The sequence below is a fragment of the Sinocyclocheilus anshuiensis genome, unplaced genomic scaffold (assembly GCF_001515605.1).
Source record: "Sinocyclocheilus anshuiensis isolate Anshui unplaced genomic scaffold, SAMN03320099.WGS_v1.1 scaffold1024, whole genome shotgun sequence".
Classification (NCBI taxonomy): Eukaryota; Metazoa; Chordata; class Actinopteri; order Cypriniformes; family Cyprinidae; genus Sinocyclocheilus; species Sinocyclocheilus anshuiensis.
Window position 1 is genome coordinate 188,523 of NW_015552843.1, and position 12,336 is coordinate 200,858.

Here is a 12,336-nt window from a genome sequence, read left to right on the forward strand (position 1 = left end):
ACCGGAAGGAGCGGAAGCGGTCGACTGTGGCATAATAAAAGCTCCGCTGCTTTCGAGCCGTGTGTCGCGCTTGTTCAGCGGCCTCATTTCGCTTCGATGGCTTTCAGCCTCACCCTGCTTCTTACTACGACGTTAATAAATCATTAGCTCATCCATGAACATGATTTCTGCCCCAGTCCAGTCAGATTGCATTGGCTGTGGGGATGAAGACGACAACACCCATGATTCCACACTCAGTCACGGTGTCATCAAACTACGCCTTTGTTTCTTTGTTTGTTTTGAATACGCGCCCTCTAGCGGCGAAAACTTACATATTGTGCCTTAAGGTCTCCTAATAATCTTAAAGTCGGCATGAAACGGAAGTAGCGATTGTCTTTTTTTCTCTACTGTGACATCTATCCGAGTGAAACGGCATCTGAAATGAGAGGGCGGGACTTGATTTCGTCCTTCGGGAATTGATTGGATCGTTGGAAGTTGGGGCGTTGCAAACAAAATGGAGGCAGATCTGAATGCCAGTTTGCAGTTAGTTGTGGGGGAAATTCTTTCCACTGGATTCACTGCCGACACCCTAGCATGAAGAAATGTTTTATTTATTGAGGAAGACGACGACGAAGACGATCAACGGCACAAAACATACCTAACAGAGCTCGTGCGAGAGAGAGAGAGACTGCCTGAATGACTGAGCGCATCCTCCATCAGGTTAACGATGGAGAAAAAAATAGTTTGCGATGTCCTACGAGTAATGTGGTAATATGCTATTATCCTTTCAATTTTAAGGGTAGTGTACTCCCCCATGGCTTGCGTCAGCACTGGTCAATGCATTGATTTCTATAAAGTGAAGCATCAGCTTCAGTTTTTCCCCCTGTTGTTTATCCCAGCGTTTACCCCTCATGTTACTAGCTCCGCCCTTGCGCCATAGCTCCTGACCGGAAGAGAAGATGAGTCGTTTTGAGGGGGAGGGGAGGTTAACGTTTTTGATTAAAGATTACGAGGGAACATGAATTAAAAAAAAAATGATGAAGTGCACGGATAAATTATTTATAATAAACACTACAGTATTCCATTAAAAAATAAGAATTTTCAATTTTGATTTCATGGTGACTTTAAGGTCTCGAGACGCGTTCTTTTCCATAGAAAAACAATGGAAAACATAGCATAGTAGAATAGAAAACAATGTTCTGTGTGAATGGCCCCTTATTGCTACATTTAATTGGCTACACCAATTAAAGTTAATTGTAATCAGAGATTACAAATAATGACTGATGAAAAATAAATAGTCTATCAATAACTCCTTACATTACATCCAGCAACAACATCATCTCCATCAGCGCAGACCATGCTTTGTGTGACCTGAGAGCCCCACCAGTCAGACCTAGAGCAGGTGGTGTAATCCACCACAGGCAGGAGAGACTGCTGCAGGATATCAGCAAGGGGTCCATTGGCTAGTTATTGACAGTGGAAAAAAAAGGTAGATGAGAAGAAAAGCCAAAAACAAAGTCTGGATATCTCCTAATCATGCAGTCGGTTGAGTTTAACAGCACAACTTCATCCATAACCATCAACATTACTTACTGTAGAGACATCCCCAACCAGTGACATAGCAGGGAGCATTGTGGGGCAGAACATGCCCATCAGCAGGCAGACATGTAGGAGTGATAGTGTCACTTGGAGTGACAGCACTCTCCAGTTTGATCAGGACGATGTCATTACTGCGGCCCAGACACAACATGAAAATTAAATTCATTGCACAAGTTATTCAAGATATGCATCTCTTTTGTTTGTGAGGAGACTTTTGGCCCCCGTACCGGATAGTGAAGGAATTCCTGCCCTCGTGGACAATGATCTTTCCAGCGGCGATGGCCACAGATCCATTCTCCTCCTCCTTCAGGTTGTTTTCCCAGATACACCCTGTAAGTTCTGCTACTGCTGCAGGGCCACAGGAGGAAGACAAAGCAGTTCAGAAACACTCACAAATACTATCAAATGGTAAATAATATCATGGTACTTTACTGGTACTAAATATGATATACTAAAATTGTCCTTTTTTTTATTTCTAACTAGGCCTGTGTTTAAGTTCCTCAGCCTATTCCTCAGACTAATCTGATACAGTGAGCAGCAGTCAGAACCCACTGATTGGAAATAAGGCTTCAGTCTATGCTTCCACCGCAAGTGTGGTACCAGTTGCTGCTGTCACTACTGTACTGGAGGGAGATCTGGGAGAAGAACAGAACAGGGGTCAGTTGTCTTTCTTATGTCTTTTTGTTTATAAGCCAGCAAATATTACTTTTTAAAGGCCCTTTAGCGTAATTCTGAAAACGTACCCCTTCAAATGTCTTTTTAAAAATGTAACATTTGAATCATCTTTGCAGATTTTTGTCAAGTGAACATAAGAATAAAATTTCTATTGTTAAAAATATATTTCGAGATGAACACATACTGGACTGAAGCAACTTAGGTTTATACTTGATTATCCATACATAATGTTTTAGAAAAATGTCAAAATTTGAGTATCAAATATGACACATCAGGCTTTTGAGGAATGTTTATTTGTACATCTCTCAATCACATTTGTATATTTTTGCCAAGAAATAAAACCGTAAACATTACGAAGCCTTGGACGTAAAACTACGCATTTAAATGTCTTCTTACTAAGACACATTATTGGGAGATATATAGACAATGTACTACTTATATTTATTTGTATTTTAATAATGATAATAATAATATAATTATATCTAATTATTATAATACTGTTATTCATTGATCTCATTGATTTCTCAAGATTTTTTATGTTCATATCTAAGTCTTCATGGGGTTAACATAGCTTTCAATTGGAAAATGTTTTTGAACAAGGGCAGAAATTAAGATTAACTGGACAGTATGTTTTAATAAAAATAATGGAATGTGCATGTACCTGCCAGGGCCAGCTGTTTGGACGGACATCCACACCCCCCACAACCCTCGATATAATAGGAGGGTAGGTGGGAAGCCCACATCCGTAAGCTGAGGTGAAACATAACAAAAGTAATATAATTGTTTAAAAATGCTAAAGAAGATTGATGCTCCATCTCCTGCATGTTATTTCCAGACTTTAAAAAATAGTCAGTACTACAGTATATATTATCAGTCTTTAAAGGCTTCTTACCTCCAACAAATAAAACAGCCAGGACCACAAACTTCATCATGCTTGTATCTTCAACATTGGCCCTCTCTTCTGGGGTTTATATACTGGCCAGTTCACTTTCAGTGTAATGTATGACCACAGTTAAGCAATCGTTTGGAACGAATGTCCTTGACTGCTTTAGGAAAAACAAATAAAATAGCCCTCTTGGTGGTTCTTTGGATACACTTTGACTTTGATAATTCAAGGCTATCTAATCATTTTAAAGTCATTTTTACCTGTTAGTTAATATGTTGAACATTTGTTGTTTTCTCACAAAAAAAAAAAAGAAGTTTTTTTCATAGGCCTATGTATGTGTGAATGTTCCTCTGCAATGTGGGTTTAATGCACAATTGTTGTTTAGGCTATAATCTATAGTCTTTGATATTTTGATATTTATTGTAAATTTCTGAGTGCACGTTTAATTTGTTTAGCAGTATTTCCAATAATAGCCATGGTTCTAAAGTCTGACTTGGCATGTAAAGTTGTCTTGAGGAACCTGAAAAATGTGACCCCTCTCTAAATAAAACACCACACTGCCGCCCACTGGGCTGTAATGGAAATGTCACTGAGCTATAAGACCTCACAGACACTGACACAGCATGCTAAATGTTATGAATTTGTTATGAAATACCATTAAAAAAACATTGTGTTCAAAGAATTAAATCACAAAGGACATACATGCATTTGAACTGTGTATCTATTATGTTAACCCTTCTGTTGTGTTTAAAAACTGGGTACAGCTTCTCTGTTGGGGGTCAAATTTACCCACATTGGTTTCCACCAAATCTGCTAAAAATAAGCAATATGAAAAATACTAAAGATTCATGTAAGGACATAAAAACTCTAATGTAGCTTGTCAGAGACTATAAAATGTGAGAAATGTCTCCTTAAATTTCCTTATATTTTCTGTTGAGTTATGGATCAATCTGACCCATATATTTTTCTTCAAAATTAGTTGCATAGACACACACACTAAACATTTTTTTTTGCCATGACTACTATAGTGACTATTTGCACACTTAGGAGGTGTAAATAATATCTTACAGTATTTGTATTTAGTGTAACAGTCTAAGATAACAAACAAGAAACTAACAAGCAAAAACAATTATCGACAGACTTTTTTAACTGTAAAACTCCACTAGATAAAGGAAAAGTGAATTTTCCTTGGATGATTCAGAGGATGAGTCTCGATTTCGAATAAACTTTGAGTTTTAAAATTCTCTTGTATTTCATATTTTAGTGTTTGACAAGCTACAATAAAAGTGTTCTGACTTTACTGTTAATTTTTTTTTGGCAAATTGCATGGAAACCAATGGGGGTCAGTGTTGACACAAAAGGTAAGTAACAATTTTTGTACAGCCTTTCCAAAACATATGTATGTGTTGAAACTTTGCATGCACATTCATGACCCTTAATGAGAAATATTTACAGAATTCCATAAATAAATAAATAAATAAAGTATTTTGAGTAGTTTGAAAAGCAAGTGTAGGTCAAATTGACCCCAACACAGCAGGTTTTAGTTAATACTAATATATTAGTGTTAATAAATTTAGACAACTATTTTATGTTTTTTAATATTTGTATTGTTCAAGACATGGATGACAGAAAACTCCTATTTCTGTTTGCTTTTTAATAGCTGGCCATGCTCTGTAAGAGATAACAAATGGAAAATATGAGTATTAGTTTCTATAACGATAAACACTGTCCAAAAGGACATGTAGCTTAATTTGTCTGCATGTTTGCTGTCATAAAACACTTACGCTGCTGATCCAGTCAATGTATGCGCTCACACGAGTGAAAATGTTGGGCCTCTTGAGTATTAGGCAGGTATTTGGAATCGTATGGGATAAAACACCATGGACTTCCCAAATACCGTTGCTACCAGCACAATTTAGGGGGCCAACATTGTCACCCTGTTTTGTTTGACAAAGAGGGTCAGAGATTCATTTGTCACAAAAAGTAAAGCAATTAACCATTATGGAATAACATAACACAAATATAATTGAAAATGGTTTACAGAGGACTCCTTTAGTGGAAATAAAACACTTATCAAACATTTTCCTTTTGAAAAACATTCAGTGTTGGCCTACTGATTAGTTCTGAAACATAAGAATATTTGTCTAATCTTCAATGTACATACTGTAAGTGCATAGTAACCAATGGCTAAGTATTAGACTTCAACATAAGCCACTTTCATCACGCCAATATCTCCTTACAGTACATCCAGCAACAACACCATCTCCACCAGCGCAGATCATTTTTTGTGTGACCTGAGAGCCCCACCAGTCAGACCTAGAGCAGGTGGCGTAATCCACCACAGGCAGGACAGCCTGCTGCAGTGCACCAGAAATGGGACCACTGGCTAGTTAATGATATTGGAAAAAGAGGGTGAGAAGAGTTGCTCTCTAAAAAACTTTATTCACAACCATCAGCATTACTTACTGTTCTGACGTCCCCAACCAGTGACATAGCAGGGAGCATTGTGGGGCAGAACATGCCCATCCGGCGGAAGACATGCAGGGCTGATAGTGTCACTTAGGGTTACAGGAGTCTGCAGTTTGATCAGGGCGATGTCGTTACTGTGGCCCAGACACAACATAAAAACAAAGACAAGTACATTCTTTGCACACAATTTCCAAGACATGGGTCTTCCTCCCACAAGACTAATATTCATCCCATGCACTTTTCATGAGACAAATATATATTTACGTCGTGTGTTTAATTGGACCATTGTGTGTGTTTAAATTCAGATGTTCAATAAAGTGGTCAAAGATTGAGATTTTAGTTCATTTGGTTGAGTTTACTAGAAAATTGTTGTACACATAGACGATGAACACATAATTGTTTCCAGCAATCAAAAACGTGAGTGTGGACAGTAATTGTCATGTTGTGCCTTCTCCATGACACATGCACAATAAGTTATCCAAACAAAAGTGACTGTTTCTTTGCTGTTATGAGCCTATTGTTTAATTAATATTTCTTAATTACCGTTTATTTTTTATACATGTATATAAAACCTCACTTGTGAAAGGATTTCTACACCCCTGGTTAAGTTCTATTCTCTTGGTCACCATACCGTAAATTGTTAGAATTCCAGCCAGGATGGATAACGATCTTGCTAATGTAGATGATGATAGATCCACTCTCTTCCTCATACATGTTATGTTTTCCCAAATGCATTCTGTCATTTAGGGAATTACTGCAGGAAAGACAAAGCAGTTCAGAAACAAGTACCAACAAGTCATTGACAAAAGTACTGTGGTGGACCCAATGCTTAGTAATCTTATAAACTCATAACACCATGGTACTTTGGTATATATCATACTGTACATATTTACATGGCACGATAAGGTACTTCAAAGAATACCATAGTATTATTTTATTTTTAAATATAGCTTCCTTTTAAGAACCTCAGCATTTACCAGCATTTTAACATCTCTAAAGTAGTTTTCCAGTAGAGAATTTCCTCTGTAAACTGATCTTTAGTCCACTCTTAAAGTGCATCAGACAAATTAAGTCACCATATCCCACAAAGCAAAGACTTACTAGAGGCAGTGAGCAGCAGTCAAAACCCACTCTTCAGAAATGAGGGTGCCACCACAATGGTGGTACCAGCTACCACCACTTCTGTACTGGAGGGAGATCTGGATGATAAAAGTATAAAGGAATCAGTTGTCTCAATTGCTTTAGTTTGCAAGTGAGCTAATAGTAACACAGTTATTGTACACCTTTTAAAGGGGTCATATGATGCGATTTCAAGTTTTCCTTTCTCTTTGGAGTGTTACAAGCTCTTGGTGCTTAAAGAAGATCTGTAAAGTTGCAAAGACTAAAGTCTCAAATCCAAAGAGATATTCTTTATAAAAGTTAAGAGTCAGCCACACCTACCTAAAACGTCTCGTTCTAACACGCCCCCACATATCTACATCACTATGTGGGAAGATTTGCATAACGCCGCCAAAATGTTCACGCAAAGAAAGAAGGCGTAACTTAGCCCTCTGGCCGTTCCTCACGCTAGCCCCCGGCTTCTGCTCACTATAGGCCGCCACTGCTCACTCAAGGCCGCCGTGTGTGACGCTGTGTTGCGTTGTGAAAGCGAAACTACTTTGTTTGGCCTTCCAAAAATGGACACGACTAGACATCAGTGGTTAAGTTGTATTTACAACACTGTTCCAGATGTATTATTTTTATTTTTAAAAATATTCAAAAAATATTTTTGAATATTTTTTGGTTTAAAACCCCTTAACAGTCATCCCACATTTTTTAAAATAGGCATGCAGGTGCACTATCCAAACTTAAATTGTTGTAATTTATGAACACTTTTGAATACAGACCTAAGGCGAGACTCAGACCTTTCCAGTGATATGTTTTTTTTTTTGTCAAGATTCTAAAAAGTTTTGATTGTAAAAGAGCGTAATGCATTTTGTAATATGACAATTGACACTGCCCACTAAGGGGGAGGAGACCGCCAAAAGATTTAAAAGTACCATTTCCATGGTAACGCAATGTCCGATTTCAAAATGGTTTTCACAGGATGAATTTTGGGCTTCTAAGCTTTCAAATTATATATGATTTATGATGATTACTAAAAGATTTGATAGAGAAAAAGGGCAACAACAAAAAAGAGTGCCAAGCGTCCCACAGGTGGGACGGTGACAGTTAAGGGTTAAAAATCAAAGAGTCAAAGTAAAAAATATTAGGTTGATACAACTGTCTTGATAATAAAATGATTAAATGATAAACGATTATAAATATATAAAGAATAAATGAATGTAAAAGAAAGTAAAACACAACACAAATATATGGTTGCTCTCTTGAAGCAAAACACACAGTTTGCATTTGAGGATCCTCATGATCCTCATGAAAAAATGCTTATTAAAAGAAAGAAAATTGAATTAATAGTTCATTATATTTATGAAAAATGCTTGTTACCTTGAAAAATATATTTAATACTTTTTGAAAATTATGATTAAAGTGTGTACATTCACATGTACTAAAGGTGTAAGAAAAAATGTTACTACTACTTACCTCAGCATGGTTTCAAGAAAAAAATATAAATAGTACATTTCTAAGAACTTGACTCACACATTCTACACTAGATTTAGTTACAGTTTAAATTCCCTTTAAAGAGATTTTTCCTTTTCTTTATGAACACTCTTATACTGTATGTAATTGACCCATATGCATTTTTATGATAATCAATAGTTATGTGACTGTCCTTGTGGTTACAATTAATAAAAAAAATATTAATCAGACTATATTATCAGTCTTGAGGACTTCTTACCTCCAACAACGAGAATAGCCAAGAGCACAGACTTCATCATGTTTATATACAAGCCAATTCACTTTCAATTCGCCTTTAGGAACGAATGATTGCTTTAGAGAAAAACTAGTCAGAAAAAGTAGCTCTCTGGTGCGCCTTGACCTTAATATTTCACATGGTAGAGTCTAATCAAAATAATTTTGCTGTTGATTAACAGGTTGAAGGTTTGTTCTCATATTTAGTTTGACTGCAGAATCCTCTTTTTATAGTTTTTTTCTTCTTTTAATTTTCATGTATACTTCAGGTAAATATCTTCAATCCAACCCAAAATACATGGCACTCTATATTTTTAGTTCCCCCCCACCCACAAATTTATTTTAATCCTGAAACTTCACAACACTAAAAAAATATCAACATCAAATCTGCAGAAGCACAAAAAGCCATCTGGCTTTGGCAAGAGATTACTCTTCATATCAGCATGTCATCTGTGCATTTCACAGGCTGCATATATAAAACCTGTAAGATAACTGATATTTTGGGATGTTTATCTACAAGGCTAAATGATACTGGGAATGCTATCGGTGCTTTGCTACAGGAAATGTAACTGGCCTGTGTTGCTGTCCAGGCCCAGGTTAGTTATATAAATGATGGGTGTTTGCCTGTAACCACTGCAATCAGGAATCATGAAATTTGTGATCTTGGCTCTGTTCATTGCTGGTGGTAAGATGAACATTTGTCTACTTAAAAAAAAGAGTTTATACTTTGGCTCCTAAGCTGTGGAAGTGGAATGAGCAGGAATATCTTTCTCATTTCTCACATAGATATGCATTGCAGCTAATGAACCCCGAGCAGACATTTAATTTATCATTGTGTGTGCATGTGTGTTGTGTCTTGAAACAGCCTACGGTTGTGGGCAGCCCACCTATAAACCTGTCGCCTCAAGGGTGGTGGGTGGAACTGATGTTAGCCCAAACAGCTGGCCATGGCAGGTATTGTGAATATTGCACTGGAAAAAATAATAACAATTATTTTTTTTAAGTTGTAATATATTTTACAATAAATTATTTTGGTCATTCTACTTACAAATTGTTTACTTAAATGTGTTACTTGCTATTTTTCATAACTAATTGTGAAAATTACTAGCAATTTCTGAGTGAAAACTCTTTCTACACCATTTTTCTTGCAAACATAGAAATATGTAATGATAATTCTGAAATCATTTCGACGGTATTACTAAATGCACTGAAAGGAGCTTCACTTCAACACTCTCTACCTTATCAATTTCAGGTGTCTCTCCAGTACCAGAGCGGCTCCAGCTTTTACCACACTTGTGGTGGCACCCTGATCGATAAGCAGTGGGTTTTGACTGCTGCTCACTGCATTGGGTACGGTCAAAATAATCAAAAGAATGCAATGAATGTTTCCATAAGTTGATCTACATTATGAGATGGACTCAAACTATGTCTTAAACTTCTGTCAAGCAGCAGCCGCACTTACAGAGTCTACCTGGGCAAGCACAATCTGGCACTCAGCAGCGAGTCCGGCTCTCTCGCCATCTCTCCTTCCAAGATTATAGTGCATGAGAACTGGGATTCCTACAATATCCGGTTGGTCCTTATCTAATTTTAATGTAGGGGACAAAAAGACTAATCTGAGAGTGTGTTTTTGATATATTTGTGTGTTTTCCAGCAATGACATTGCGCTGATCAAGTTGTCAAGTCCAGTGACTTTCACTGACAAGATTTCACCTGCTTGCCTGCCTAATTCCGAAAGCATTCTGCCTCACAACTTCTCCTGTTACGTCACTGGCTGGGGACGCCTCTGGAGTAGGTGCCTTTCCACTGCTATTTACCTATTTTCAAGCAACAAATGTTTTTTCTTAAAGCGGTCCCTTTTGTCTTTTTCTCTCCTCAGCCAATGGCCCCATTGCTGATATCCTGCAGCAGGCTCTGCTCCCTGTTGTGGACTACAATACCTGCACTAGGTCAGACTGGTGGGGCAACCTTGTGACCAACCTCATGGTGTGCGCTGGTGGAGACGGAGTGGTGTCCAGCTGCAATGTGGGTTTGATGCACACTTTTTATTTATGTGTTTGTATTATGATATTCCATTATTAATAACCAGTATGAGTGAAAATGTACACTAATGATGTTACCTCACTTGTACAGGGTGATTCTGGTGGCCCTCTGAACTGCCAGAGAAGTGACGGCACCTGGGATGTTCACGGTATTGTGAGTTTTGGCTCCAGCTTGGGCTGCAACTACCCCAAGAAGCCCTCCGTCTTCACCCGTGTGTCTGGCTACATTTCCTGGATCAACAATGTGAGTATACTTAATAAACCTGTTGGTATTTTTCTGAACACATACCAACTTTTCACATATCCTGTTTCAGATATTCAGGTATTTAAACAAGCCTCTTCTTTTTCAGGTGATGACCTCTTATTAAAGAGTGAAAAGTGTGGTTACCTCAAAATCATCATAATCAACAACAACAACAAAATAAATGTGGAATCAATAAACTAATTTATTCAGCAACTATTGTCTGCTCTTGGCCTAAATGAATAAAAAAATAAAAAAATAAAAACATTAAAAAGCATTATTTTTCCACTTTTTGTCGCTGTGTTTGTATTACCATTTGCTTGCTTACTCTAGATATTTTCCCAATTATATCTATCTTTATGCTAGGAGCTAAATGTGCTGGGGTTGTAGCCTAGTGTAGTCCAGATAGTAAAGTTTGTAGACAAACTTTAATGTTGGCTTGGGAGAGCCTAGTCTGAACGTTAAAAACAGTTTTATTAATGTAAGTTTGAAGTAGGCTAGCCTATTTACACGTCAAACATATTGTTTAAAACTGCCCTTACAAAAATAAAACTATTAGTGTAGCAAAACCATAATGTTGTGGTTACCACAGTTTAAGCATGTTTTTTGGTTTTATTTGTGCAGTCATTCTTGAGAAGTGGGACAAAACAGGGTGCAAAATTGAAAAAATAAAACCTTGTACTCAGACAAATGAAACTACATTTATGTATCTTGTATGTACTAAGCTACTGAGCTATGCTTTGATACAACCTCCCAACTTTTCTCGTTTTTAACAAAATGTGCTTTTTTACCTTGGACTGTGTAATATAATTTCAACTTTATTTTTAACAGCATTCAAGATGTTTTTAACATTTCAAAACACATTCTCGTGTTAGCAGACCGATTACACGTTCACATGTGACCAACAATTCCACAACAAATATAAAATATCATAATGAAATATTATCAAAATATTCAACTGACAGAGGTGACAGAACTGACGGAGTTGACACATCCGACGGTGGTGATGAAAACCTGAATTTGTAGTAATTTTAACTACCAAATACATTGAATCAGTCAATTACTGTATTAAAACAAAGTGAGTATGTTATTGTTTATAAAGTTTTTATTCAAGTCACATTTAAGTATTTTGATATATCATTGGAACACAAAATCTTATGGTGGTGACATCTGACGGTGTTGACAAATTTGGCATTTCTTTCACAAAACCAATGGAGTGCATGTAGTAGCCATTTTATTTTTTTCTGTTGATGCTAGATGCTAATGGAACCTGCTTCAGGAGAATAAAATTATCTAAATATTTCAAATAATTTCCTCAGAAATTGGAAGATGGTGTTGACATATCATGGCTGTGACAAAGGAAATATTAACATTAGGATTTAAAATATTCTAAAACTAAAACTTAGCAGAGCCTGTCTGACACTGATGTACTCTGCAGAGGTGAACTGTGGCAAGGGGGTCCTTTAGAGTGACAGCTGCCCCTGATATTCCCTGATTTTATTACATTTTATTGAATGTCTGACGGTGTTGACAAAAAGTGGGGACGCAACTTTAAAATCGTATGAAACACGCATGTGTCATTAAAACAACAACCT

The 12,336-nt window shown here is 37.0% G+C and overlaps 3 protein-coding genes across 3 annotated transcripts in view; 1 reads left to right on the forward strand and 2 right to left on the reverse strand.

The window, feature by feature from the left end:
* LOC107668063 (chymotrypsin-C-like) overlaps positions 1-3,136 on the reverse strand; it is a 5,657-nt gene extending 2,521 nt beyond the window's left edge. Inside the window, exons 1-4 of the mRNA XM_016459824.1 lie at positions 2,915-3,136; positions 1,806-1,908; positions 1,573-1,709; positions 1,297-1,442 (exon numbers count right to left, since the gene is read on the reverse strand). Of these exons, the coding sequence (XP_016315310.1) occupies positions 1,297-1,442; positions 1,573-1,709; positions 1,806-1,908; positions 2,915-3,077 (549 nt within the window). The 5' untranslated portion in view covers positions 3,078-3,136. The remainder of the gene's footprint in view (positions 1-1,296; positions 1,443-1,572; positions 1,710-1,805; positions 1,909-2,914) is intronic.
* Positions 3,137-4,792: 1,656 nt separating this feature from the next.
* Positions 4,793-8,484, reverse strand: LOC107667984 (chymotrypsin-like elastase family member 2A). Its single transcript, XM_016459716.1, has 7 exons — positions 8,445-8,484; positions 6,710-6,824; positions 6,240-6,362; positions 5,606-5,742; positions 5,380-5,525; positions 4,924-5,076; positions 4,793-4,810 (listed from the first exon to the last, which is right to left on the reverse strand). The coding sequence occupies exons 1-7, from the start codon at positions 8,482-8,484 to the stop codon at positions 4,793-4,795; spliced, it is 732 nt and encodes a 243-aa protein (XP_016315202.1).
* Positions 8,485-9,058: 574 nt separating this feature from the next.
* Positions 9,059-10,996, forward strand: ela2 (elastase 2). The gene is made up of 8 exons (XM_016459823.1): positions 9,059-9,143; positions 9,324-9,412; positions 9,711-9,808; positions 9,908-10,030; positions 10,113-10,249; positions 10,338-10,483; positions 10,592-10,744; positions 10,851-10,996. The coding sequence occupies exons 1-8, from the start codon at positions 9,107-9,109 to the stop codon at positions 10,866-10,868; spliced, it is 801 nt and encodes a 266-aa protein (XP_016315309.1). The 5' UTR covers positions 9,059-9,106; the 3' UTR covers positions 10,869-10,996.
* The last annotated feature ends 1,340 nt before the right edge of the window (positions 10,997-12,336 follow it).

Excerpts from the sequence above, each read along its gene's own strand:
- LOC107667984 (XM_016459716.1), bottom strand. The coding sequence starts at position 8,484 with ATGATGAAGTCTGTGCTCTTGGCTATTCTCGTTGTTGGAG. Across the intron at positions 6,363-6,709 it reads ACTGCTGCTCACTGCCTCTA|TAATTCCCTAAATGACAGAA; the intron begins GTAAGTCTTTGC and ends TCTTTCCTGCAG. Across the intron at positions 5,077-5,379 it reads GTGTTGTTGCTGGATGTACT|GGTGACAATGTTGGCCCCCT; the intron begins GTAAGGAGATAT and ends CAAACAAAACAG.
- ela2 (XM_016459823.1), top strand. The coding sequence starts at position 9,107 with ATGAAATTTGTGATCTTGGCTCTGTTCATTGCTGGTG. Across the intron at positions 9,144-9,323 it reads GGCTCTGTTCATTGCTGGTG|CCTACGGTTGTGGGCAGCCC; the intron begins GTAAGATGAACA and ends GTCTTGAAACAG. Across the intron at positions 9,413-9,710 it reads CAAACAGCTGGCCATGGCAG|GTGTCTCTCCAGTACCAGAG; the intron begins GTATTGTGAATA and ends TATCAATTTCAG.